Here is a 26531-nt window from a genome sequence, read left to right as displayed (position 1 = left end):
ACTTCTTTCTAGTAAATATTGTAAGCTAAAGAATTAAAATGGCCCCTACCACCAAGACGATTGTGAAGTCTACGAAGAGTTCTGGCGCGAGTAACTTTGGTTCCTCTAAGGCTATTGGTATTGAGCTGTAAGTTGCCGGTTGGCTGTGTTTATGCCTAGGACTCCCTACAACGTGCTTATGACCAGCGTTGTGTTTGTAGTTGGTGTTGTTGTGATGCACCTCCTGCACAGACTCTTTTAAGGAGTAACGGGTTAATGAGCCAGTCCATATGGGTTGTGGTTATATCAAAATTGAATTGTGACCTTTTGCTATGTTTGTTCGAAAAGTGTTTGGGAGGCCGTAGTCTCGTTGGCCAAGTAGTCCTGCGATATGTGTAACGTGTATTAATAGTGTTTCTCATGTAGATTGACATTGGTCTTGTTTCTGTGAATCAAAAAACGAAGGATGGATTCTGATTTGACGAATTGTATTCCAGAAACAATCCGGATACATTGTGTCCGCTTTGGAGTACTTACGTCATTCAAACCACTTTGCATGATAATCATGGTAATTCAATACTGTGCTTTTGGATTCATCGGTCATTATTATTTTTCATATTTGACAAAAATGCAAGGTATCATTACGTCGAGAATTCGTTTAATGCATAGATAAAGCGGTTACCATCAACGAAGTGAATCCTAAAGTAAGAGACTCGTGAGTAATACCACGTCTAGTTGCTCGAGGCTCAATACGCCGTTCGAGGCCAAATCGTAGTGCGCGCTGGAGAGATCGAGGAGGAGATCAAAAGTGGAAAGAAGTATCCTTTCGATTCTCTCGTTTACTGCAACATTGGTAACCCTCAGGTACGCAAAATCTCAATTCCGTGAAGTGTAGCAACTGAACCAGAAACCTCTTACATTTGTTCGTCAAGTACTTGCGCTTACATCCTATCCGGGCCTTGAAAAGATTGTCCCGGAAGGAACCTTCCCCTCCGATGTGGTGGAGCGTGCTCACCGTTTACTCAAATCCAATCCCGGAGGCAGTGGCGCTTACAGCAACAGTCAGGGTATTCCCGAGGTCTTGAAGGACGTCGCGGATGCGATTGGCCGTCGTGACGGCTACCCCTGCAATCCGAAGGAGATCTACCTTTCGAACGGCGCTTCGCAGTCGGTGCAGAACGCCTTGATGCTGCTTTCGACCTCCCCGAACGACGGCTTCCTCACGCCCATCCCGCAGTACCCTCTCTACTCTGCGACGATCACGCTGTACGGCACGAAACTGATCGGGTATTATCTGAACGAGGAGAAGGACTGGGGTCTGGACATGAACGAGCTGGAAACGCGTTTGGAGGAGGCCAAGGCGAAGGGAATCAATCTGAAGGGAATGGTGATCATCAACCCCGGCAATCCGACCGGCATGGTAGGTTCTCGCTGCGCTCTGCTGAGTCGTAGTGCTTGGGCGAGGAGGAAATGCGCGAGTGCATTCGCTTCTGCATCCGGAACAAGCTCGTGCTGCTGGCCGATGAAGTCTACCAGGAGAACATCTATGTGCCCCACAAGAAGTTCGTGTCGTTCCGCAAAGTCGCGCTGGACATGGGCGAGGAGGCCAAGAACGCGCAGATCATCTCCTTCCACAGCATCAGCAAGGGGTTCTTCGGCGAGTGCGGCCGTCGCGGCGGCTACCTGCAGGCGATGGGCTTCGACCCCGAGGTGTTCGCGCAGATCACCAAGATGTGGTCGATCAATCTGTGCGCCAACACGGACGGCCAGATCGCTCTGGACTGCATGGTGAACCCTCCGCGCGAGGGCGACCCCTCCTACCCGCTCTACATCGAGGAGAAGTCCGCCATCCTCGCCTCCCTGCAGCGCCGCGCGGTGAAGCTGGTGGCCGCGCTGTCGAAGCTGCCCGGCATCACGTGCAACCAGGTCGACGGCTCGCTCTACATCTTCTTCAAGGTCGTGCTGCCCAAGAAGGCCGTCGAGGCCGCGAAGCAGCGCGGCGTGGCGCCTGACTTTTTGTACTGCGAGGAGATGCTGCAGCAGACGGGTATCGTGACGGTGCCCGGAAGCGGGTTCCAGCAGAAGGACGGAACGTACCACGTGCGGACGACGATTCTGCCGCAGGAGAGCGAGATCGATAAGGTGATCGAGCGTATGGACGGCTTCCAGCATGCGTTCATGAAGAAATATGAGGATTAAGCTATGCGGCGTGTTTGTTGGAGCAAACAGGGAAAGATACAAGCGCGGATGAAGGTGGGGGAGCGACTGGTGTGGGCGATGCGGGCGATGGGAGCCCGGGAGGATCGGGGAGAGACGAAGGGCTGGCAGGGAGGTCCGCCTGGGCGGGAGCATCTTCCGAGGAGGAACTGGCGTCGAGATGGGCTTCCGCTGGATCGCTTTCCGTCCTCTCTCCTGCCTCCTCCTTCGTCTCTCCAGCATCGATCGGGTTTTGGTCTTCGCTGATCGGGTTTTGGTCTTCGCTGATCGGGTTTTGATCTTCGTTGATCGGGTTTTGATCTTCGTTGATCGGGTTTTGATCTTCGTTGATCGGGTTTTGATCTTCGTTGATCGGGTTTTGCTCGATCACAGCGGAATTCTCCTTTTTCTCTTTCGGACTCGAATCGGTTTCCCCGGTTTCCCCGGTTTCCCTAATTGGATCATCCGGCAACCGAATCTGGATTTCCTCCTTCATCCCTTCCCCAGTTTCCCCAGTTTCCCCAGTTTCCCCAGTTTCCCCGGTTTCCCCCCATCGCTGTCGCGCGATCTCGCGCGTGAGCGGATGCGTGGCGAGGAGCCATCGAATCTCGCGATCGGTGTCATCGATGAGAGCGTCCACGACGCGTCGAAACCCGAACAATTTCCGTACCTTCTTGACTACGCTCAATCCCGCTCCCCGCGGCTACCCGGCTCCTGCAGGACCAATTCCAAGGCCATTTGGCGCACAGCGGGGACGCGATCGCGCGCCAAAACCCCGATCACGGGGCGAATGAGCTGCTTGAAGGAAGCCTTGGAGAGCAGCGGGACGAAGGAGGGGCAGCAGAGCAGGAAGAGCTGGGATGAGAGGGGTCGAAGGTCCCACTTGCCGCTGCGCGTACTTAGCGGACTTGGCGAGCGTGATGAGCTGGTAGAGGAGGAGCACGCCGCGCTGCGGATTGGCGTCGAGCGCGGGGCGGAGGATCGCGTAGGTAGCGTTGGCGCTGAATGAATGAAAGAGAAAACGCAGCGGTACGTCATTTCGCGGACAGAACTCACCGGGTCGGCGAGGAGCGAGAGAAAGAGCGGCGCGAGCGTGGCCAGCACGGCCTGGCTGCTCAGCAGCGCGGCGAAGTCGGGCAGCTGCCGGCTGAGCTCCAGACGCAGCCACCAGGTGCGCGACTCCAGCAGCTGCGTCACGAGCTCGGGGAGTTTCTACGCGGAAGATCGCGGGAGCGAGGCGAGAGTACTTTGGCGGCTTCTTCGCGCCGCTCCGGAGAGAAAAAGCGCCAGAGCTTGGCCATGTTCTTGATGACGCCGGTGCGCACGTCGTCCTTCTCCCCGAGAAAACGCTCCTGGATCGGCAGAAGGAACTTCTCCGTGTTCTTGCTCCCGATGATTTCGGCGACCACGTGCAGCGAATACGCCAGGCTGCGGCACGTGATCGAGTCCTGGTGGTACGACAGACGCGAGTACCACCCGTTCGTGTCCTCCCAGAAACGATTGGTCTCCGAAATGGACTTCAAAACCGCGGGGAAATAGAAGGCGCAGCAGCGGCCGTAGAGATTGTTCGGAAGGTCGTCATTGGCGTTTTCGAGCTGCAAATATCTCGTTTTCAGATCGTCGCTGATCTGAATATTATAAAAATGATTCAAATCAACGTGGAAGTGTTCTGGGACAATCGCGATTAAATGTCCCAACGTCTGCAACATGGCTTGCTTCACAAACTCGTTCCTTTTATTGATTACAAAACGAAAAACAAACTCATCACGGAATAATTCTCCCACCGTCTTTGTGATCGTTAGAAACATTTTGTGCGACTTTATATTGCGAAAAACCTCCGGAATCACGATCGCACACGCTCGCTTCACCGGCCATGGAGCATTCTACCGTCCACCCTCTCGCCCACGCTTCTACCTTCGAATTCGATAGAATCGAGTTAAAAATCCCCGTTTCCACGATCTGGCTGTCGAGCATGTCCGACACGGGTCCGAAGGCGAGGATTGCGTGCTTCCGCACCTTCCAGGAAGGGTCTTTGGCCAGTAAAAGCAACTCGGAAACGCCGAACTGGCTCAGCACTTCCGATCCCAGAATCGAAGCCGCGTCATGGAAAAGATCGCAGGCGACGACGCGGTATTCAGGAGAAGAGTTTAGAGCGAACTAGAGAGAAAGGGAGAGGAAAATCGGGAGGTACTTGCAGAATGAAAAGATAGGTGTAGATACTTTGATCTTCGCGTTTGAGATGTTTACAGCTCGCTACGAAGGCGTCAATGGAGGCTTTTTGGACCTAGGTTGAAAGTAGACAAGAGAGGAAAACGTCGGGGTAGGAATCGAGAAGAGTACTGCGGAGAATGGGAAAGGCGGAGTTGGTAACGAAATTGAGACCGCTCTGGTAGCTATACGAAAAACAGAGCTAGATCGTCAGATCCCTTGATAAGCTTACATTTGCAATGTATTCAAATTGGTTTAATGTTACAACACGAATCGATACTTCAGAATCATTTACCAAATCTTCCAATATAGGTATGATCTCATCTATAACACCCTCATAATCTTTTTTATCACAACAACGCTTGATTTCCTGAATAAAGGTATATCTACAATCTTGATAGATTTTGCATGTCCCACCGCTGTAGCAAATTCTCACTTGCCGAATAAATTTTAATTCTATCGATTTCACTCATCTGGAGTGAGGTGGCGAATTCATTCAAGGGATTGGACTCCTCTTCGGAATCTGTCGTTAAATATCAAATTCACACACTACCATCCAAAACAGCCTCATCAGTAACTGCTTCAAACTCTTCGGTATACTACATCTCAACTTCGAGACTCAAACGCACATTCGCAATCTGCTCCATCTCAAATCAGAGAGAGATAATCCTTCCCTCATTCATCAGGCGTTTCATTTGTCACCGCGGGAAATCAGAAATCTTTCAGGTAATCAAGACACAATCCCCATTTGATTTTTGTTTGTAAACTTCAACTATGAGATTTGCGGTACTGATTCTAGTGTTGGCTCTTACTACGTGCTTTGTCGTCGACGAGACACAATTCGCACCTCCAACGAAACGAAAACACTTCAGAAGTATAATGGGCAGAAAATGGGAAGCAAGGTCCCCTTCGGGTCCTGTTGTGAAAGTACTTGACTTTGGTGCCGATCCAACCGCGACCGTGGACAGTCGGGAACACATTCAGAAAGCTATCGATTATGCGCTTTCTATGTGCACGCGAGAGATGGCGGACGGTATCAAGGACTGTAACGGCGTTGTGATCGATTTGCAAGGAGGTCAGTATCTACTGAGTGGACCCTTGGTGTTCCGATCCTATACTGGCAACTGGAGAATGACAAGCGGAACGCTGCGCGCCGACAGCACATTTAATCCGGACGACTTCCTTGTGGAAGTGGGAACGAAGGAGTGTAATAACAAGCAACAGTCTTGCAACCAAGGTATTGGGTTCGATTTCATGATGTTTGATGCGTCTCACCAAGCGTCCGGCGCGGCTCGAGTCGATCACACCATGGGCATGAATTTCGGTCCTCAGAATTTCGTGATCGGATTCAATCGAACTGGAATTGAAATTAACAGTGGACACGAGACCTTGGTTCACCAGTGTTGGTTTGGTGAATACTACTATTCGGATGATCGAAAACTCATCGGAATGGGCACTGCCATTGTTCTGAATGGAAACGATCACTATATCGTTGACACGATTGTGTATGGAGGAAAGATCGGAGTCATTGTGAATGGCGAAGCCAGCGTGCTGAAGGGAGTCCACACATGGAACTGCGACACTTCTCACGGAGGTGTTGGCATCATCGTGAATGCCGGTGTAACTCGCATGGAGAATTGTTACCTGGACTACAACAATCTCATTCTCAACACGTTCTATTTAACTGTGATTCAAGATACCTTCTTTTTGGGAAATGGCCGAATCATCATGAATCCTCAAGGAGAGCAAGACGTAGTGGGACTCCGCATTGCGAACAGCATGTACGGATGGGGAGGCGATGGAAAAGACACCATCTTAATCGATGAAAGCCAAGGCCACTTCCGAAGGATCATCAACACGCAGATCGTCGATACAGTAATCGAGGAAGGCGTGAACACGATCGTTGGCACGCAGGCAGACAAGAAACTGAGCCAGCAACAAGCCACGGAGTGGGAAATCGACTTCAAAGCTTCGCTTCTATTCAAGCAGATTCAGAAAGTGCAGTGGTCGTTCGTTCTTGACGAGCCTTGCTTCTACCAGGCGTACGCGATGGTGGAAGGAACCAAGGTGAGGGTGGTTACGAATGTGCCAATTTCGGGAACGCTGCATGTGCATGTGGATGAATCGGAGGAGTTTTAATCACTTGTAAAGACGAAAGAGAGAGAAAGAAAGAGAGATTACGAGTATTGATCTTCTGATTGATGATGTTTATTGAGAATACTCCTTGTGTATGGTAATGCATTTTGTGTGCGTATAGAAATCGAAATAGCCTGGAACAGCCCAAAACTGATTGGGGATTTTGATCATAAACTCATCACCCCTATTTGTCAATGATTGTATCCCAGCAGATTGCTTTTTCCAATTCTTCAGAACGCATCTCCACCTATGAATTGCGCTACCCATCTCCACTCCCATCACATTCTATTTCCAACAAACACGCCACACGAAAGATCGCAGCACGTTCAGCATATGTGTATCATTCTCCACCAACCCCTGCGCCAGCCTCTGCATCTCCGCCGCCACACGCTGCACCCCCGCCTCATTCCCATGCATTTCTTTGAGTAGGTTTACAAGAGCCACCATCTTCTCCGACGATTCGCGCAGCGTTTTCGACAATTCCCGCTCCGTCTCCTCGCGATTCGCACGTGTCTGCGCCGATCGCACCTCCCCCGCGGTACTCCGACCTCCCCGACTTCCCGGCAGATTCACTACGCGTCAATCCCCGCGGTGACTCGCACTCGACTTGATGTTCTCCTCGGGAACAAAATCATGATCGTTCGGCCCGCCATACCGCGTCTACCTCGCACTCCCGCGGGAATCCTACCACGTAGAAGCTCGCCGTCGCGGGTCGATACCCGTCCGAAAACGTGACTCCGTAGAAGAGCCGCTTGCTCCCGCGGGTCCGCATGATCTGGTTGATGGTGGCGGGGTGATGGCGTCCGTCCGCGCCCAGCACGAACACTGACGCGTAGCACTTGTATTTGGAGTGCATGTCCACCGTGTACGCTTCCAGCTCGCGGTCCAGCCGGCTCACCGCGTCGCTGTCCGACCGCATCGACCGCTGCGGCGTCCCCGCCAGCGACTGCACGCGGCGCGGACCGCTCGCGCTGTTCGCGCCGCTCGCGCTGCTCGGACCCGTCGGCGACCCCACCGACCCCGCGGCACTGGAAAATCGCGAGGTTTTGCTCACGGTGTAGGGACCGGTTCCCGCGGGAATCCGGGAGGAGACGGCTTTAGAAACGGGGGAAGGCGCGGACACAACGGAGGAGAGGCGCGAGCCGTAGGCGGAGTCGACGGTTCGCGGGGTAATTCCCGTTTTTTGGGCAGCGGCGTTGGCTCCCCGCGGGGTACTCTGGACACGACGATTGACCGGCATGGGCTTGATGGCAGTGGAACTACTGAGGGGTGCAGACAAAGAAGAGTAGGAGGGCGTCATGGTTCGGCGCGGCATGGGCGAAACAGAGCCGATTTTGCTACATTCCAAAAATCGAGGGGATTTTTACTCTCCGAAATAAGCACGATAGGTGGTGGAAGCAACCTCGAGAACGGCTCGAAAGATGGTACGAACTTCTTGAGAACGAGCTGAAATACCAATCTGAACATAAAAACCAAAATGGCGGGAAAGTACTTCGATCAGTGATTTTAAAGCAGAAGCGTATTTTTTAATAATGGACTCGGGCCAGAGAAGCATAATTTCCTTCACACAGCGAGAGATTTCAATTTGGATTTTATCGCTACAGTGAGAGGAGAGATGGGAGAGTGCCTTTTGCTTTTGAGATATCGCTCGAGGTAGTTGATTAGTCGCTCCATGTGGATGAGTGTAACGATGGATGTGCAGCACTCTGACACTTTCATGGAAATGGACTAGTTGTGAGAGTCGCAAACATCTGCTACGTTCACTCCAGATGCACACTTATCGATAATTCCAATAAAAATATCACAAGCTGCAAATTCAAATGGTTGACCGATTGCTCGACAGAGATCAGTAATGGTATTGCAAGCTTCACTCACAAGAGCACTTCGATTATCCGATACCTACAGCATTGATGCAAAGGGGAACCACAAACACATTTAATTAATCCATTTTTGATATTTGAATCAATCATATTAGCCCGAAGAGGACGCTGCGGGTCTTTGCAGAGTTCCTTCACATCAGAAGCACAACGAACACCAATACACGCAACTTTAAAAGAGCGTCTCTCTGCGTCTCCCATGGAACCACACGATTACTAAAACAGGCACTGATACTGTCTAATGTCGTCGATCCGGACATCTACATCGATCTTAAATGTCCATTCCTTTATGCATTATATTTCTTACCTTTTGATCACTAATCCAGTGTGAATATCACTATTGAGACTATTTTCTAAGTAAATGTGAATAACCGCGGGTCTTGTTCGATTTTGATCCCCTGTCGAATCCACTTAATTCGTTGAGATTCTACATGGATTCTGTGAACAATCGATTCTATCGCACAGTGATGCACGCAGTTGCTGCTTCGGAGTTAATGGTTCCCAAACTCCTTCCTTCTCGCTCCCTCGATTTCGAACAAACAACCCATAATACAGCACATTACAATGTATCGAACGCACTCGGCCGTGTGAGTCGCATCGATAATGTTACTGCATCGAACCACTCTTCCAGCAGTTCCTTTGTCGGCGCCTTCAGCGTAATCGGTTCCGCATTAAACCTCCTTATCTACACATCCCGCGCACCCTCGACTCCCTACCACACATTCGCGGGGATGTTCATCTTTCCTCCGGAACTGCACGATATCATTCGTGGAGATTTCGATCGAATTCTACGCTCAACTCCCCGCCAAAAACCGCACCGGCCTCCGCAGCCCGCCAATCACGATCTTCCCCTTTTCCACGTACACGTCCTTCTTCCGCTTGCAGCAGAAGCACCCGTTCCCCGCGGTTACGTACAGCTTGCAGGACATCGGCAGCTACGCTGGATCCCCGTCCCCATCCTCACTTTCGCGGGAATCTTGGGCGGCTTCGCGGGCGTTTGGCTGTCGGAGAGGAGCTGCATGGCGCGATTGGAGGAAATCGAGGGGAGCGTCGGGTGGTCCGGAGGCAGCACATAATAGGAGCCACTGCCCACATATGACCCCATTCTCCCAGTGGGTCCATTGGGACTATTGGGACTATTGGGACCATTTGCACCATTAGGTCCATTGGGACTATTGGGTCCATTGGGTCCATTGGGACAATTCGGGTCATTTGGGTCATTCGGGTCATTCGGGTCATTCGGGTCATTCGGGTCCATCCAATTCAAATAGTCCTGTCCCGAAATCATGTCATTCAGCTTGTCAAAACAGCTGTCAAAGACGCTCTGCGCTCGATTTCCCCGCCAAAAATTACCGCCAATCCCTCCATCTCCCGGTTCGTCCATTTTTCCGGGATCTCCGAGACTTCCGCGGGGATCGAGCAGATCACGCGGCAACTCGCGCACTTCCTACGTTTGACCGCTTTTCCCGCGGGTACTGCGAGGGATCGTCGAAAAAGCCGAACTTCTGGAACCAGCTGGACGCCTAGAGTGAACGGATTCCCGCGGGGCTACGAGGATCTGATCGAGCGTGGGGCGCAGCGTGAGTTTCGGCGACATGCAGAGCTGGAGAAGGTGGAAAAGGTCGTCTGAAAACCCGTCCAATTCTGGAATGACGGAATAATTGACCATTTTTTCGATGTGTTGGTCGAGATGGCGGATCGGGAAGGGATTCGTTCCCTTCACCAGAACGTACAAAGAAACGGCCGCGGCCCAGATATCCGCGGCAAAACACGAAACGTGGAAACCCTGCCAGTACTCGGGGAGAACGAACTCCTTTTTCCCGGGGAGGTTGAGCCGCAGCCCGCCGAACGAATCGTCCTGGAAGCTGGAGAGGAAGGAAAGCCCGCCAAGTTTGACTTCGCTAGCAATCAGGGAAACGGGGAAACATCGAACCCGGTCGAACTCAGCAGGATGTTGTCCGGACGAATGTCGAGGTGGCAGAGCTGGCTCGTGTGCACTAGGCTTAAAGGGGAAACGGGGAAACTACGATCGCGAAGAGTACGGAAGACGTGCCACATGATGTAGGCGGCTTCCGCTTCGCTGTAGAGGCCGGGGGCGTGGGAAAATGCTTCGTCGGGAACATTGGGGAGCTGCTTTCGGATGACGGAGGAAAAGGGAAGAGCCGATTCGGGGCGCTCATACCCATCCGCGTTTTCTGTCATAGAGACGCCTATGTCGCAATATTCTTCGACTAGATATTAGAAAATTGAGATGAACCGACAGAGATAGGCAAATAACTTGGAATCGCGAATCGCAATCAACGTACACAGTCCTGAAAAGTTTGTCTGCATTCGAATCTTCAGTTCGTTCACCAAAAACGTGATGCCATTGTCGGGTTTAGTAGATACAGGGGAATTGAACCAATTGGTCATGCGAAGACGTGACACTTTATTAACAACCTTGATAAGGAAGGAATAGGAAGATTTATCGATAATGACACTAATCTTTCTAATTCCAAGATCTTTGCGGGAACAAAACACTGTCTGCACATGGATTTGCAGGTGTTTGTTGTTGACAGTGGTATCCCAAACTCTACGCTCCCAAACACAATTCGCAGCTTACATGGTTTCCATCGTCTCGAGTATTTAAAAAACACTTTCAGTACCCAAATCCAAAAACAGGCAGGTTAAAACCGAAAGCCTTAAGAATTATAGAGGCAAAGCAAGATTCAAAGGCGTTTCATTTGGATAAACAATTGCTCGAGGACTGCGCTCCCCAGGCGCAAACCAGACTCCAATGCACGTTTAACTCGAACAAACACTCACTTAGACAGCGCTCAACAAGGGCGTGTTATCCACGATTCTGATCGACTTCGGATTGTTGTTTCGCTTCTTCTTGATGTACAGCACGATGGCTAGCAGCACCACGATCACGATGACCACCAAGACGGTGAGTCCGACGGAGAGGAGCATGACGGATGGCGAGTACTTGCAGTCCTTTCCGAAGAAGTGATCATAGCAGACGCAGACGGCCTGCTCCTCATCGCAGGCTCCCTTTCCGGTCTGGCAGTGCGGGTTGCACTTGTCGTTCTCGAAGAGGGTGTCGCACTTCAGTCCCACGAAGCCTTCGTTGCACGTGCATCGTCCCGTTCCGTACATTTTATCCGAGCACGTTCCCTGTCCCGAGCACACCTCTCCTTCCTTGCTCGTCGGGCACTGGTCCTTGCACTCCCGGCCCCAGAACCCGCTCTTGCAGTCCGCGCAGCGCGTCGACGCGTCGAATCCCGAGTCGCAGTCGCACTCGCCCGACCCGAAGTGGCCGTCCAGACATTTACCGTGACCGTTGCAGCTCTGGCACGCCTCGCAGCGCGGGCCGAAGTAGCCCTCCGCGCAGGTGTTGCACACGCCCGACGGGCTCCAGCCCTCGTCGCAGATGCACTGGCCCGTGCCGCTGAGTCCGTCGTCGCACGAGCCGTGGTTGCAGGCCTTGCACTGCTTGCAGTCCGCGCCGTAGAAGCCGGGCAGACAGGTCGTGCAGGAGGTGGACGGGTCGAAGCCGTCCTTGCAGACCTGGCAGATGCCCTCGGGGCAGTTCACCGCGATCTCGAGCGAGGTGGAGTCGGTCTCCTTCTCGGGGTTGAGGTAGAGCACCGAGATGTAGTAGAAGCAGTCCGTGCAGTACTTGGGGTGGTCGTTCGTCAGCTCGATCTCCGCGCGGTCGTCCGCCTGCGTGGTGTCCGTCCAGTAGTGGTTGTCCATGCTCGCGTGCGGCGTGGTCGACACGAACAGCGCCACGTGCGGCTGGTCCTTGCTCAGACGCGACACCGCCACTTCCACGGGCGCGTAGGACGTCTGGTGCAGGTAGAAGAACGTCTCGATGCCGCCCGTGAACGGCATGAGCGAGCCTCGGCGCGGCTGGTTGGGCTGCAGCATGAACGGAGCTAGAGGAGTGAGAGAGAACTGCGAACCGCACCGTATCCCAGCTCGGCGGAGATGGTCCAGGCGGTCTCGTTGGTGGTGCGGATGGAGAAGCCGAACGTGCAGTCAGCGCAGAAGCCCTCCTCGTCCTCGGTGATCACGAAGTCGATCGCCTGCTTGTACTGCTCGTAGGTCGTGTACGAGTACGTCTTCGGGTCCTTCGGGTTGTTCACCGTCACCACGCTGTTCTGGCGACCGTAGTACCTACGCGTCATCGCTCCCCGCCAAGCGGCACGTGTTGAAGCCCAGCGCGTAGACTGGACCGGGGTTGTACGTGTAGACGACGTTCTCCATGTGGATGCGCAGCGACTGCACGTCCACGAACTCCTCCTTGTGGACGTTGATGCGGTAGTAGCTGATCGCCACGCGCTCGTTGGTGCTCACCATGTGGTGCTTCTTGCCCGTGTAGAGATAGTTCGCCTGCACGTGCAGAATGCGGTACACGATCGTGAAGGTGCACGGCTCCATGGTGTCCTGGCTCGACACGCGGATGTAGTACACGCCGCCCACGGAGAATCCGCGGTCCGAGCGGTTGATGCCCCACTCGCGCAGCGCCACGCTGTAGAGATTGGTGGTCTTGATCACGTCCCACTCGCCGTCGTCGAACGACTACGGTGTGAGAGAGACAGGGCGCGAAAAACAGTGAGGGACACGTCCACCTTGAGCGTCACGAGCGGCTGATCGGTCTTCTGCAGACCCAGGTAGATGTCGGTATCGTATTCCTGGTCGCGCAGGTCGATGATGAAGTCCTGGCCGTGATTGTCCGGCATCACGGTCGCCGTGGTGATCTTATCGTGCTCCAGGTGGATGATGCCTGCACATCATCCAGCAGCGGCATGGACGTACCGCGATCCACGTTGAACTTGAGCGAGAAATAGAGCGGCTCGTTCGCGGCGTGGTCCAGGATCGCGATCACATAGCGGTAGCAGTCGTGGCAGAAGAGCTCGTCGTTGCGGCCGAGCGCGTAGAAGTACTCATCGCCCACACGCTGCAGTCTACGTCGTCAAAGCAAGCCTCCGCGTTCACTCTTTCTTGGCGCGACTCAGGGGATTCGGAGAGTCCGAAATGTATCTATGCTTAGAGACAGCATCCTGCCCTACACTTTGAACGTGCTCTCCGCGAAAATGTCGTAGTCCACGGTGACGTTCACGAAGTCCACAGCGCCCGACGAGCTCGAATCAGTACCGATCTACTTCACAAAGGGGGACTGCGAGTACGTATCCACGGTAGGTGACGACTTCGTAGGACGAATGGCCGGGCAACACGCCAGAGAGCGGCTGGTTGTTCACAAAATCGTACATGGGATCTTGGGTTCATTATAGAGAAAACGGATTCCATACTCTCAACACGCGCAGCAATAGCCCAGTACTTGACATCACCGCTGTACAGGTTGCTGATTTCAATCTTGAGCGTGGAATCAGCGCACACCGTGGGGTCGTTGTAGCGGGTCATGGCAATTCCATTCTCAATGGGTCTGCATAAAAGTCGTGAAGAAAAAGGTACATGGTCTGAGTGGTTTCACAGGTAATCTTTGCCTCTCCAATCTTCGAACCGACTGCAGCAGAAGACCTAGTGCATTCACCCTGGATGCGTAGCTAACCAAAATACGAGTCAAGCTTGACTCCAAGAACGTAGTAACGAAGATCCTTAACTCCAGTCATTTCGATTTGAATTGTCTCCTCCTTGGCTAAAGTTCCATTCACAGGAATATTCTCAATCATCGCTTCGGCATTGCTCACAACAGTTCCTACAAGTAACTAGATCACCCAGGAGGAATACGTTCTGCCGTAGCTAGAGCCACAAGAACAAGCAGGAATGCAAAGTCACGTACAAATTTCATTTTATGAAATCAAAATGGTTTGATGACGATGTGTTTCAACCCATTATGATGATTATAAGGAACATAGATATCTATACAGTTTTCTATTAGGTTGAAAACCTGGTTATTTTCGTTATTCTGAATAATATTAATAATAATATTAATAATAATAATATCAAGGAGAGGAAATGTCAATGCCATGGTTGTGTAAAGAGTTGTTATTTCGAAGTGGATTAGTTCATGTGTATTCGTGATTATCGTGGTTTGATGTTCCGAGACTAGGGGTTTGATAGCAGTTGATTAGGAGTTTTGTTGGGTGTGCGAACATTACACAAAGGAGGAGCACTATTGAGTAGAAAATACTCGTTTCATTTCTATAGTTTTATAGTTGGAGCATTATGTTCGTTTAGACAAATTTAGTTTATGAAACCAGAATATACTTTCTCTGTACAAACCACGCACAAGAAAAATAGAAGCACTAGGCAACCAACCCATTTTCTTCTCATACACAACCATTTCCTATACTATCTAAATTCCTAAAACACATTTTCAAACACTAAAGCATTATCTGTGTGTTCTGCATCATTTCCCTTGCATACACGCAAATCCACTTTTAAATTCTCTCCATCCATCCAAATGGCGTCAACACAACGCACAACCGTAGAATTCAAGGAGAAATGATCCTTGTTCTTAACCATAGCGCACTCTAACCACTATACGTACATGAGTATTTTTGCTTGAATTGCAAGATATACTTTGAATCTATTGCTTAAACTCTATTCATGGCAACTCGTAATTTAACACCTGAATTTAACAAGTTCCGTCAAGCCTCAGGACGAAAGCGACCTCTGTCACCTATGAGCACTCCGAATGCCTCTCTTCTTCATGGAGAAATGTACGGATTATGACTTATCAAGTTATTCTCAGGGAACCAATGGGTAGTGAGTCAATCGCTCCTTATTGGGTTGAGGATATTGAGCGCGTGCGTGCTGATCTGGACGATATTGAGAAGAAGAGTAGCATGTTTGTGATCCAAATAATCCTACTAGTTAACGCTTTGGAAAATATCTATAAAGATCGTGTTTCTGCAGTGTTTGACGACAAGGTGAAGCAGTGTGATGCACAGATTGCTAGCTATACCCAGAACTTGACTCGCATCTTCCACAAGTGCGAGACTCGTCTTAAGAATTTACAGAAGCGACGTACGCTCCTTTCTATTTTTTTACTTATGCAAAGAGTACACAAATGAGACAGAAGAGCGAATCTTCAAGAATGTCCAGAAGGGTCTGGCGAGCCGTCTGCAGGAGTTGTCCATGTCCTACCGTAAGAAGCAAAAGCAATTCTTCCAGAAGCTGCGCAGTGTCGGCGTACTGGTTGTTCGTGGTGTGTTCATGTTGTAGACGACGGGTGAGGATGACGATCTAATCGAGACTGTTCGTTCTCTGCTCTCCTTTTGACGCGTAGGGATTTAATCAGAGCCAGAAGGGCGCTATGGACATGATGCGTCGCGAGGCGCAGTCGCGTGAGCAGGAGATTCAGCAAATCGGTTTGCTTGTTAGGGTTGAGTAACTTGCAGCAAAGAGCGCGCAGGAACTGGCTCAGATCTTCAAGGATCTGAATCAGTTGGTGATCGAGCAGGGAACGATCGTGGATCGAATTGATTATAATATGGACCAGGCCGTGACGAAGGTGCGCGAGGGACTGCAGCAAGTGGTGAAGGCGGAGGAGTATAAGAAATCGAGCCGACCCTATGGCATTATGGCTGTTATGATTCTGATTATTATTATCTGCGGATATCTCAATTATCTAAAGACAAAGGATTAATTTGGCGTTCGCTGGAGTGTTTGTTGGAGAATGAAACGGGAACAAAGTCGTGTTACTATGGATGGAGTGGCTGTCGTATCCATGTTCATTGTAGGGTAGAAAGAATCCATGTTCCACGACGAGACTTCGAAAGGAAGTGAAGTCGGAATTAGAGAAATCATTTGGTCCCAAGCTTTCGACTTCTCTCATTTTTATTTTCAATTTGATTTTCAGATAGATAAGCTATATGGCTCGTTCTGCCTCTTGGACTCTTCTTATTTCTAGAACCTATTTTAGAAGTCGAAAATTTGCATGTCACGATTGCTGGCAAGGAGGTTTTGAAGGGAATTAACCTTACGATCAACGAGGGCGAGACCCACATTCTATTTGGACCCAATGGTTCGGGAAAGAGCACCCTCATTAAGACTATCATGGGATTAAGGTACATTTGCTCCCCTCCCTCTACTCTATAGCGACTGCATAGTCACGGAAGGATCGATTCGCTTCCTCGGACAGGACATTACGAATACTTCCGTTTTTGAATTGAAACGATAATGATTCTAGATTTCTGACCGTTCCACTATGGGAATCGGCATGCTATTCCAAAGTCCTCCCGAGATTGAGGGACTTCCTGTAAATCGTTTAGTTTCCACTGCCTTTAGCGATAACTCTGAAGAGTGTTCGTTCTTTGTCGAATTCTCACCTCTAGACATCCAGAAAGTTAGCGAGATCACCACCATGTCGAATTTAGTCTCTCGCGATCTGAACGTGGGTTTTTCCGGTGGCGAACGCAAGCGTTGCGAAGCCTTCCAGCTTCTGCTCCAGAAGCCCCTGCTGTCAATGCTGGACGAGCCAGAAAGCGGCGTTGATTTGGAGAGTGTTCGCGTCTTGGGCAAGGCGCTTTCCTCCCTGCAGAACCAGCCAATCAACGGCCGACGCTCCGCCACAATCAGTAGAATCGTTACTCCTCGTTCAATCTAGTCATCACGCACACTGGAAGCATTCTGGAGTTCATGCATGGTACGATCGCTCATGTGGTCATGGAAGGTCGGATTGCGTGCACGGGCAACGAATACGTGTTCTTCCGTATCATTCAAAGCGAAGGATTCGAGTAGGTTCTTCGGAATTTTGTAAATCGAGACATTTCCGTAACTTGAAATGCGATTTGGAGTGTGCGAAATGCAGCGAAAAACCGACACACAATGGTCCGAATTCGATCGAACTCTCATAGATAGCGTATATGGAAGAGTTCGAATCGAAATCCAATCTCTTGGAATCGTTCATGAAATCGACATCATCGACCTCGTCTTCATTGAATCCAACGCAAGCAGAGGAAAAAGAAAAAGAAAAGCCGACTTCGCTTCTGGACACCGTCGATCAAATGGAGGACGACGCCTTCTTCGAAGAGACCAACTACGCCTTGCCTTCCAACGTCCGAATGGAAGAAGAAGGGCTCAAAGTCGATACCACCGATGGTAGAAACGTGGAAACCGAGTAACCAACAGAGATCTACGGAGGGAGATACGTGCAGCGCGATCAGACCATCGAAACCGTGGAATCTTTCGAAGATGGCATCGAAGTGATCACCCTAGGAAACGCCCTCAAGAAATATGATTGGTTCCGTAGGTTTCCACGTTTCCACGATTAGGGATAGGCGAGAAGTACTTCTGGAAGGCTCTCTCCCGCGACAAAAACGACATGACCCGCGCGGTTGCTCAAAACGACGAAACAGTTTCCCCAGTTTCCCCTTTTCACGGTAGAATCCGACGGGGTACGTGATCATCGCGCATCCCGGCGCCCGCTCGGTGAATCCGGTGAACGGCCAGCTGATCATGGAGAGCAGCCACATGCAGTACGTCCACAACATTCTCATCGCGATGCCGGGCTCCCAGCTCACCGTCGCCTCGTTCTGTTTCTCTGTTTCCACTTTTCGTCTGACTTGCAGGCTCGTATCACTGTCCCTCGCAGCAAGCTTCTGATTCTATCGGCGGCGACCACTACGGAATCTCGGAGTTCTACGTGGAGTCCAACGCGCAATTGTGTTTCTCGATGGTACGGTTCGATCGAATTCTCTCATCTCGATCCATTCCTGGTGCCACGCCTTCGCGGTCTGGCCGGTTTCCGCGGCGATCGTCGACGACAACGGCGTGTTCTACAGCAACTACGTCTGTCTGGAGCCGGTGCAGCGCGTGAAGGTAGTCCCGCGGGGGAGCTCTCGAGCAGATGTGTCCGGTGGCGAATCTCCGCGGGAAAAACGCGGTGGCGAACTTCTCGAGCGTGCTGCTGGCGAAGGAAGGGACGGATCTGGACATTGGGTCGTGCGCGCTGCTGAACGGCGAGGGCTCGCGAAGCGAGAGCATTACGCGCACGATTTCGAAGGGCGGAACGGTGTTCGCGCGCGCGGATATCCACGGGAATGCGCCGAACACGAAGGGACACATCGAGTGCCAGGGCCTGGTGATCACGGAGGGAAAGGGGATGATCTACTCGATCCCGCAGATTAGCGGCGGGTTTGGAACCGAGCTGTCGCATGAAGCGGCGATCGGGAAGATCGCGAAGGACAAGATCGAGTACTTGATGACGCGGAGGATGACCGAGGAAACCGCGGTGTCCGTGATTATTCGCGGGTTTTTGAATGTGAAAGTGAAGGGAATTCCGAGGTCGGTGCAGGAGCAGATGGATGCGGTGATTGAGCAGGCCAGCAAAGAAGGATTTTAGGCGGGAGGGAAGTGCAGGATTGAAATAATCAAGAAGAGATAGCTTGCTATCGATGTGTTTGTTCGAAACTGGTTGGTGGAATTGGAGAGTCGATGTAGAATCGTGCGGGTTTGGAGTGCTTGTGCATGCTTATGCAACGAGGAACTGGATGAGAATGGAAAGAGAGCCAGTTCTACCTATCTTTGTCAAGCTACACAACCCAACCCAACTCTGTGATTTCAGTATGGTTTTGTGTCAACAATACTATTTAAATATGTATATCTATTTAGTAACAAAAGAGTTACCTCATATTCAAATCTACTTGAGAACGAGGACAAGAGGACGTGGTACTGTTTAGTTTACACATACACTAATTGATATTCGCATCTACGCATCTCCACATAGAATCTATTGTGCCAAAATTGGCCATTTTTTGTTGTAAATATAACAAAGTTTATTTCGAAGGTATATTGCCGCATCAAAGAATGAATTCGCAATGTTGATTCTCTTATCTACAATTACCAATAGCTGTTCTAAAAGAATTCAAGGGATCACAATATCTACAAGATAGATATATCACCCTCGGCCAGCCTGAAACAATTATGAGGAATGGGATAAAATACACTGCTCAACGCTATCAAGGAGTTCATAAGGCCGAATTTCTTTTACGGTCTGAATCAGGGGATGTATTTCTTTTTGAAAATAACGTACTGAAACAGAAGTGGCAAGAAAACGAGAAAGGAAAAAGATCGGAAGAATTTACCGCCTACAAGAATGGTCGAGTGGATTTCAGTCAACGGTTCGAAGATATTCTGGAACAAAGAAACTTCAATCGCATTACTAATTACGAAAAAAGCCAACGAATGGAAATCTGGTCAGTCCAAACGGGGCATTTGCTGTATCACGGAGGGTACAACGAAAGACGAATGAAAGAAGGCTGGGGTATCGAATACGATGAAGAAAGCGGAAATGTGGTTGTGGAAGGGATGTGGAGCAAAGGAGTATTGAAAGAGGTGATTCGATGTTTCAATGGAGATACGATGACCGAATTGAAGCGAAACGGAGCAGATAGCTTGGATCCAATGAAACGAATTCCAATCTATGTGGGTGGATTTCGCTATGATGAAGACAATGAACGATTTATTCGTGAAGGGAAAGGATGTTTGATCGATGAAAAGACTGGAATCGCAACTCGAGAATGTGAATGGAAAGATGGAGCAGAAGTGAGTGGAGTGGATCTAACTGATGGATGGTACCACCCAGTTCCACTACAACTGGTGATCCAGAATACTAAAGACCTCACTGATATGAGTCTGCAGGTAACAGATTTGACGATATCATCGAATTGCTGTAACGACTTGAATCAATTGGATCTGAACAATTATAATAGGATACGATCCATTGAAATCGGTGATGATTGCTTTGAATCCGTGCTAGAAGTCAAAATCGAAGGATTGAATCGATTGAGAAGTTTGAAAATCGGAAAGAATTCGTTTACTCAAGTGAAAGAAAGTGATTGGGAAAATGATAACAAGGCTGCGGAAAGTAGAGTGATAATTGAATTTAAGTCATTCACAATAATGAATTGTAAATCATTGAAAACGATTGAAATTGGTGAGGGTAGTTTCAGTGATTATGGAGGAGATTTTGTATTGAGAAATTTGAATTCACTGCAGTCAATTACAGTTGGGAAAATTGGAACCAAGTCATGGAATTTTGACATACACAGCTCATTTATACTCCAAGGTCAGTGAATTAGGGGATTTTATTTTGATTAGATCTTCCAAGTCTACAATCCATTTCATTGGGTGATACATCATTTGGGAGCACGTCGACAATAATTGAAAGTATTGAATGAGTTTGTAGGGAATATTGGTATAGATCTTCCATTATTACAATCCATTGAACTCGGTTGGAGCGCACTTGCTGGATATAGTGAAGGTGAATCCTGCTCATTGATAATGCGGAGTATGAATGAAATGATTTGAAATAAACACTTCAGATCTTCCCAATCTGGCATCTATTATCAATTCTAAAGGATATAGCTTCCATTATAAGCGTTATTTGACATTGGAAAGTAGTTCAAAAAGAAACAATTAAGTGTATTTAGATATTCCAAATCTCAAAATGGTGGATCTACCTCATTCATTTTATAGTATTATTGACGTCGTTGTGAATAGTACATAATAGATATCGCAATTTACTTTAGATGTTAGCCCACTCCTTTCTGGACTATTACCTTCAAAAATATACCATTCCAATATTATCCGATCAATGAAATCATCTATTATTCGGATCGTTCTTCCCAATTGGACTTGTAATGATAATGAATATACCATATTTGATTTCTCTCGATTTACTAATGTTGAATACATTGAGATTGGTGATGAATGTTTTGGCTCAGTGAAAACATTCCAAATCGATGGATTGAATCGATTGAAAACGATCAAAATCGGAAGCAATTCATTTACTCAGAAAAAGAATACTTACGGAGAGGATAAATCGAAATCATTCCACATATTGAACTGTGAATCATTGGAATCCATTCAAATTGGTGGATATAGTTTCAGTGATTATGCTGGCGACTTTGAATTGAAGAATCTACCACAATTACAATCCATTCAAATTGGTACAATTGGAAGTAGGTCATGGAATTTCTATTCTAGTTCGTTTGTGATTCAAGGTATTGATATGATATTGAATATTTGAATGATGCATAGATTTTCCAAATCTGCATTCTATTGAACTGGGTGATCATGCATTCCATGAATCTGTATCAACAGTAATCGAAAGTATTGAATGAATTTGAATAAAATGATTGATCTGTAGATCTTCCATTATTACAATCCATTCAACTCGGTTTGGCTGCACTTTGTGGAAATGATAATGAATCATGTTCATTGACAATGCGAAGTATGAATGAAATGAATCGAAATGATTGAATTATTAGATCTTCCTAGTCTAACATCCATTATCAATACTGGAGGATATGGTTTTACTTGTCCTCGTTCTGCTGTTTTGGAAAGTAGAATGAAATTAGGAATATCGATAGAATTTAGATATTCCAAATCTTAGAAAAATCAATTTACCTCAGTCATTTTGGAGAATTCATTCCAAATCCGTGATTAGTATTGTTTGTTTAGTTCACTTTAATCTTAGATGTTTCTTTGATTCTCGCTGATCTTGTCGGTATCAGATAGTTAAATTCCTTGGAATAGGATCTCGTGGTTATTGAAGAAGATGCGTATGCAGGAAGTGAATCAAGATCCGTTGCCTATGTTTTTTTCATACTATTGTATTAAAAGTGTACAAATACACTTAATAACAAACGAGTTATCACTTAACAGCTCTTAAACCAGTTTTGTAACAAAAAAATAAAAAATAAGTCGACTAACATTAAAATTACTCTTCTTTAATTGGATATAGTATTCTTTAAGCGATTCCATGCACTCTACTTCTTGTGTTCCTCATAGGGCGAATCACTGGAATCACTAATATACTCAGAGTCAGTTTCTTCTTCAATAATTAAGTCGGAAATCAATGGAGAAACATCTATTTGTAAGTGGGCAATGGATCGTTGTACTCGAAACAGATTTTGATTTGACAAAACAAAACGAATGAGGAAGATTAACGTCTTGAAGATTTGGAATATCTGAATAATCAACGATGAATGCACTAGATTACCTTTCAAAATTACTTTTCGAGGGCGATGGAAGCTATATCCTTTGCTACATGTAATGGACTTCAGATTTGGAAGATCTACACCCATCATTTCGAATCCTTTCATCCATACTTCGCATTTTCAAGGAACTTGATGAACTGCTTTTGTTTCCATAGAGAGCATACCGGCCAAGTTCAATAGATTGCAACGACGGAAGATCTATTCCCGTCATTTCATTCCAATCGATATCTACTTTCGATGATTGTTGATAAGGAATCATAAAACGCTCGTTCACCTAATGTGATGGTTTTTAGATTTGGAAGATCTAGTATTTCAACAGAGTTCAAAGAATATCCATACTTCGTATTATAAACGAACTTCTATAGAAATTGTATGACTTTCTTCCAATTGTACCAATTTTGATCGACTGTAATGACGGAAGATTCTTTAATCCAAATCCTCCTGAACAGTCAGAAAAACTGAAAATTCCGATTTCAATCGTTTTCAATGACTCACAATTCTTGATCTGAAATGAACTTGAACGACATCTGCGTTTCTCTGTATTCATGGTAAATGAATTTGATCCGATTTTCAAACAACTCAGCTTCTTTATACCATCAATACAGAAAGACTTCGTTAGTTTATAACACTCATCGCCCATTTCCAGTAATTCCAGTGAAGGAAAGCGAGAAAAGACAAGAGTGGAACTATGATCATCATTACAGCTGTTATTTGGAATTTTGATTGAAGAAACAGATGAATCCATCTGTTCAATATCGTTCGAAATAAAAGGAATGGCTGACGATAACTCTTCGCTAACATCTAAAAATAGAAATGATCCATAGTAAGTACTTGAAATTGATTTCTTCTGAATGTACTGAAAAGAAGAATATCTCCAATGAGAATGAGGGATTTCGATTGAATGTAGATTCGGAATATCTAAATACGATCAATACTCTATTCTTTGTCTACTCTCCAATGTCACTGAACGAGAAAAAAGGAAACTGTCTTCTTTGGAACTTAAGGATGTAAGACTTGGAAGATCTAATAATTCAATCATTTCGAATCATTTCATTCATACTTCGCATTATCAAGGAGCATGAGTTGTCATTCCATGATCCACATAGGCAATGAAAGCCGAGTTGAATGGATTGTAATGATGGAAGATCTACAGATCAATCATTTCATTCAAATTCATTCAATACTTTCGATTACTGTTGATACAGATTCATGGAATGCATCATCACCCAGTTCAATGGAATGCAGATTTGGAAGATCTATGCATTTATCAAATCATCAATATAATATATCAATACCTCGAATCACTAACGATCCATACCAGAAATTGCGAGAATAACTTTTAACAGCACCAAGTTGAATGGATTTCAATTGTGGTAGATTCTTCAATTCAAAGTCGCCTCCAAAATCACTGAAACTATGTTCACCAATTTGAATCGATTCCAATGATTCACAATTCAGTATACGAAATGATTTTGTTTTAACATCAATTTTCTCATTTTCGTTTTCGTTATTGTCCATATCCCCGTCAAACCAAAACTTCTGGTGTGTAAATGACTTCTTTCCAATTTTGATAGTTTTCAATCGATTCAATCCATCGATTTTGAATGCCTTTACAAACCTAAAACATTTATCGCCGATTTCGATTGATTCCAAATTCAGAAACCATGAAACATCCCAATCGCGTAATATACACCTGTCGATCAGCTTCAAATGTTTCATTCCCATATTCAGTGGTTTGCTTCCATCGCCTTCATATACGACGTCAGTATCACATTCTATACCATTGTACCATTTACATTCTTTCACTAATTTACCATATCGATCATACACGATTCCTCTTCCAAATCGATTGTCATCACACCAATATCCTTCATATTCAATACATCCATTATTATGATAACTCGTTCCATATCCAAATCGTTTCCAATTGATCATTATGCCCTTGTACACCAATATTCCATCATCATCATACATTTCACCATATCCAAATGGAATTCCAAACTTGTTTTCTGTCAATATCAATCCTTCAAATCGAGTCCCATGATCCAAGTCCACTATTCCTTCTTCAACAATGGATTGTTCTTCATTATATGAAATATCACCAATTTGATGATTTCCGAACACTTTCAACACTTTCTGCTCATTGAGGACAAATCCTTGATTCATGAATACTCCATTATTGAATCGCAACATTGCACACTCTCCATTACTCAATATGAGTGAAATCCAACCATCTACTTCCCATTTCTCATTCAAGTATGCCTGCACATTTTGGATAATGGAGCTATCAACACTATAGCCGACAATAAAGGAGTTGACAAAATCAGCAATCTTTTGCATCGTAATATAAATAAAATATGATTGTTTGATTTTTGGCGGCAAACCTATTTTTGCCTTAGATGGGAATTTCTCAACACAAATAGATTGATTTGGCATTTCTTTTTATTTCAAAGACTTTAATACTTTTTATTGAAAAAAATCGGGAGTGGAAGTTGATTGTCACTAATTCAGGTCATTGTATTTGTAATAGCGTTATAATTGTTTGTTTATATTAAGAATACTTTCTTTGAGTTAGTTGTGTTGCTTTTGTACAGTCGTATAATGTTATCCTGGATCAATGCAGTTTTAAACGTGTTTTAAACCATATTAAAGGAGAATACATGATAATTTTTTTGTCATGAGAATAGAAAGTTGATATGTCACGGTGAATTCAATGAACAACGTGCTTTCATTCAACAATAATTCTTACAGTTGTACAAGGATCAGAGCCACAAATTGCCTCATGATGCTGTGATTGCCTATCATTCTCAGAGTGGATGACCTAAAAAAGGATTGGAGAAATTGTATTCGATGTCTGATTTGGATAAGGATGGTCGTTTGGACTTTGCTGAGTTTGTGATTATGATTCACATTTTATTCACCTGTTGTAATGGCGTTCCTCTTCCTCAAGAATTGCTTGCGAGTTTGATTCCTCATCGAAGGTTCATTTAGCGAGCAACATATTGGTGGAAACAGTCATGCCTAATCCCTTGGTTCCTCTTCTTAGTTCTGGTATGGTGCCTAGACCTCGCCCTAGATATCGTCCGGAAATGGAGCCGAAATCATCGATGGTGTGTGATCCATTCATTGGTATCTCTGATGATTGCCAAAAGTGCAATCCTTTTTTCAATAAGTGCGGTGGATTGAATTATTGTCAATACAATGGAGTGGATCAATATGAGAATAGGAATGCAAGAACATAAAGTGAAGAGGAAAGCGGAATGGAGTATATTTATGTCTCAGAAACGGATTCTTCTTCCTCTTCTTTTTTTCTTCTTCTGAAGTAGATACAACCATATTTACATTATCTGATATATGTGGTATGCAGATGGAGCAACCACTTGATAGTATTCCTTTTTTATTATATCTAGATGTTTCTTTTATTTTCACTGATCTTGCTAATTGATGCAATGATCAGCAAATACTCTTTGTCCAATACAATGAATACTATCCATGATAATTCCAACTACTTTGTTACAACACCTGTACCATCCCATGAATCTTCCCAAAAGCTATTTTAGAAACTAGTGAAACAAACAGAACAAAACACAAAAAGAGCACTTGTATTCGTTGCCCATGAAATCCTAAATTGGTTAACTTCATCGGTATAAATCTCATTAATTGAGAGTTTCCTCTATCTATGACTTCCCCCACAAACAAAAAACCTGCTTGCACCACGCTACCACAACACGCGGGTCGACGCAACCTAACAAAGACAACACTTTCACGTGCTTTCGCCTCTATCCCTCACAATCTCGTTTCAGTTATTACCTCCTTCATAATACGCTTTGCAGCCTTTCTAAGTTTTCTTTCCACATTTGAAAGTTCTTCCTCGAGATTTTTAATAGAAAACTTATGATTGATCATGCACCTCAAAACAGCCATCTTCATTTTCTCCATATTCGTCTTCCCTCCGAACGCCTTGATCCATTCTTGCTTCCACTCCTCCTTCTCTATCCATTTTAGCACTCTTGAATTCGTTCCATTTTCTTCACTGAGACCGTCCTTAGTTTTCTGAAGCATTTCCTCCAATTCTCTCGATTCCTCTTCTGATTGCGTATTCGATGTCGAATTCGATGTCGAATTCGATCCATCCTTTGACAGCTTCTTTGCTTCGCTAATAATTTCCATCGCTTTC

The 26531-nt window shown here is 46.7% G+C and overlaps 12 protein-coding genes; 5 read left to right on the top strand and 7 right to left on the bottom strand.

Annotated features, from left to right (window-relative positions):
- Positions 1-20: 20 nt before the first annotated feature.
- On the top strand, positions 21-2178 carry GSBLH_T00004922001 (uncharacterized protein; the record flags this gene model as incomplete). XM_013043902.1 has 6 exons in its annotated part: positions 21-127; positions 160-614; positions 649-683; positions 715-843; positions 875-1399; positions 1432-2178. The coding sequence occupies exons 2-6, from the start codon at positions 446-448 to the stop codon at positions 2176-2178; spliced, it is 1605 nt and encodes a 534-aa protein (XP_012899356.1). The 5' UTR covers positions 21-127; positions 160-445.
- A 1-nt stretch (position 2179) lies between these two features.
- On the bottom strand, positions 2180-2671 carry GSBLH_T00004921001 (uncharacterized protein; the record flags this gene model as incomplete). Its single annotated transcript, XM_013043901.1, has 1 exon — positions 2180-2671. The coding sequence occupies one exon, from the start codon at positions 2669-2671 to the stop codon at positions 2180-2182; it is 492 nt and encodes a 163-aa protein (XP_012899355.1).
- Positions 2672-3368: 697 nt separating this feature from the next.
- Positions 3369-3901, bottom strand: GSBLH_T00004920001 (uncharacterized protein; the record flags this gene model as incomplete). XM_013043900.1 has 2 exons in its annotated part: positions 3834-3901; positions 3369-3803 (listed from the first exon to the last, which is right to left on the bottom strand). Exons 1-2 carry the CDS (start codon positions 3882-3884, stop codon positions 3369-3371), a joined length of 486 nt encoding a protein of 161 aa, XP_012899354.1. The 5' UTR covers positions 3885-3901.
- Positions 3902-5157: 1256 nt separating this feature from the next.
- GSBLH_T00004919001 (uncharacterized protein) lies at positions 5158-6522 on the top strand (the record flags this gene model as incomplete). Its single annotated transcript, XM_013043899.1, has 1 exon — positions 5158-6522. One exon carries the CDS (start codon positions 5158-5160, stop codon positions 6520-6522), a length of 1365 nt encoding a protein of 454 aa, XP_012899353.1.
- Positions 6523-7150: 628 nt separating this feature from the next.
- GSBLH_T00004918001 (uncharacterized protein) lies at positions 7151-8074 on the bottom strand (the record flags this gene model as incomplete). Its single annotated transcript, XM_013043898.1, has 3 exons — positions 7151-7856; positions 7887-7978; positions 8012-8074. The coding sequence occupies 3 exons, from the start codon at positions 8072-8074 to the stop codon at positions 7151-7153; spliced, it is 861 nt and encodes a 286-aa protein (XP_012899352.1).
- Positions 8075-8082: 8 nt separating this feature from the next.
- On the bottom strand, positions 8083-8656 carry GSBLH_T00004917001 (uncharacterized protein; the record flags this gene model as incomplete). The annotated part of the gene is made up of 4 exons (XM_013043897.1): positions 8083-8247; positions 8278-8418; positions 8451-8528; positions 8561-8656. 4 exons carry the CDS (start codon positions 8654-8656, stop codon positions 8083-8085), a joined length of 480 nt encoding a protein of 159 aa, XP_012899351.1.
- A 1187-nt stretch (positions 8657-9843) lies between these two features.
- Positions 9844-10832, bottom strand: GSBLH_T00004916001 (uncharacterized protein; the record flags this gene model as incomplete). XM_013043896.1 has 4 exons in its annotated part: positions 10658-10832; positions 10424-10627; positions 10330-10393; positions 9844-10297 (listed from the first exon to the last, which is right to left on the bottom strand). The coding sequence occupies exons 1-4, from the start codon at positions 10725-10727 to the stop codon at positions 9844-9846; spliced, it is 792 nt and encodes a 263-aa protein (XP_012899350.1). The 5' UTR covers positions 10728-10832.
- Positions 10833-11201: 369 nt separating this feature from the next.
- Positions 11202-12568, bottom strand: GSBLH_T00004915001 (uncharacterized protein; the record flags this gene model as incomplete). Its single annotated transcript, XM_013043895.1, has 2 exons — positions 11202-12316; positions 12349-12568. The coding sequence occupies 2 exons, from the start codon at positions 12566-12568 to the stop codon at positions 11202-11204; spliced, it is 1335 nt and encodes a 444-aa protein (XP_012899349.1).
- Positions 12569-13122: 554 nt separating this feature from the next.
- GSBLH_T00004914001 (uncharacterized protein) lies at positions 13123-14182 on the bottom strand (the record flags this gene model as incomplete). XM_013043894.1 has 7 exons in its annotated part: positions 14133-14182; positions 13857-14100; positions 13694-13827; positions 13571-13659; positions 13454-13542; positions 13380-13424; positions 13123-13348 (listed from the first exon to the last, which is right to left on the bottom strand). The coding sequence occupies exons 3-7, from the start codon at positions 13803-13805 to the stop codon at positions 13123-13125; spliced, it is 561 nt and encodes a 186-aa protein (XP_012899348.1). The 5' UTR covers positions 13806-13827; positions 13857-14100; positions 14133-14182.
- Positions 14183-15485: 1303 nt separating this feature from the next.
- Positions 15486-15996, top strand: GSBLH_T00004913001 (uncharacterized protein; the record flags this gene model as incomplete). The annotated part of the gene is made up of 4 exons (XM_013043893.1): positions 15486-15539; positions 15573-15605; positions 15637-15718; positions 15749-15996. The coding sequence occupies 4 exons, from the start codon at positions 15486-15488 to the stop codon at positions 15994-15996; spliced, it is 417 nt and encodes a 138-aa protein (XP_012899347.1).
- Positions 15997-16104: 108 nt separating this feature from the next.
- GSBLH_T00004912001 (uncharacterized protein) lies at positions 16105-17090 on the top strand (the record flags this gene model as incomplete). Its single annotated transcript, XM_013043892.1, has 5 exons — positions 16105-16225; positions 16261-16417; positions 16449-16509; positions 16540-16927; positions 16957-17090. 5 exons carry the CDS (start codon positions 16105-16107, stop codon positions 17088-17090), a joined length of 861 nt encoding a protein of 286 aa, XP_012899346.1.
- A 125-nt stretch (positions 17091-17215) lies between these two features.
- On the top strand, positions 17216-18744 carry GSBLH_T00004911001 (uncharacterized protein; the record flags this gene model as incomplete). XM_013043891.1 has 7 exons in its annotated part: positions 17216-17450; positions 17481-17597; positions 17630-17706; positions 17736-17886; positions 17921-17962; positions 17989-18170; positions 18199-18744. The coding sequence occupies 7 exons, from the start codon at positions 17216-17218 to the stop codon at positions 18691-18693; spliced, it is 1299 nt and encodes a 432-aa protein (XP_012899345.1). The 3' UTR covers positions 18694-18744.
- Between the last annotated feature and the right edge of the window lie 7787 nt (positions 18745-26531).

The sequence above is a fragment of the Blastocystis hominis genome (genome assembly GCF_000151665.1).
Source record: "Blastocystis hominis, Singapore isolate B (sub-type 7) whole genome shotgun sequence assembly, scaffold_8".
Lineage (NCBI taxonomy): Eukaryota > Bigyra > Opalinata > Blastocystidae > Blastocystis > Blastocystis hominis.
This window is presented reverse-complemented; position numbering and strand designations above follow the sequence as displayed.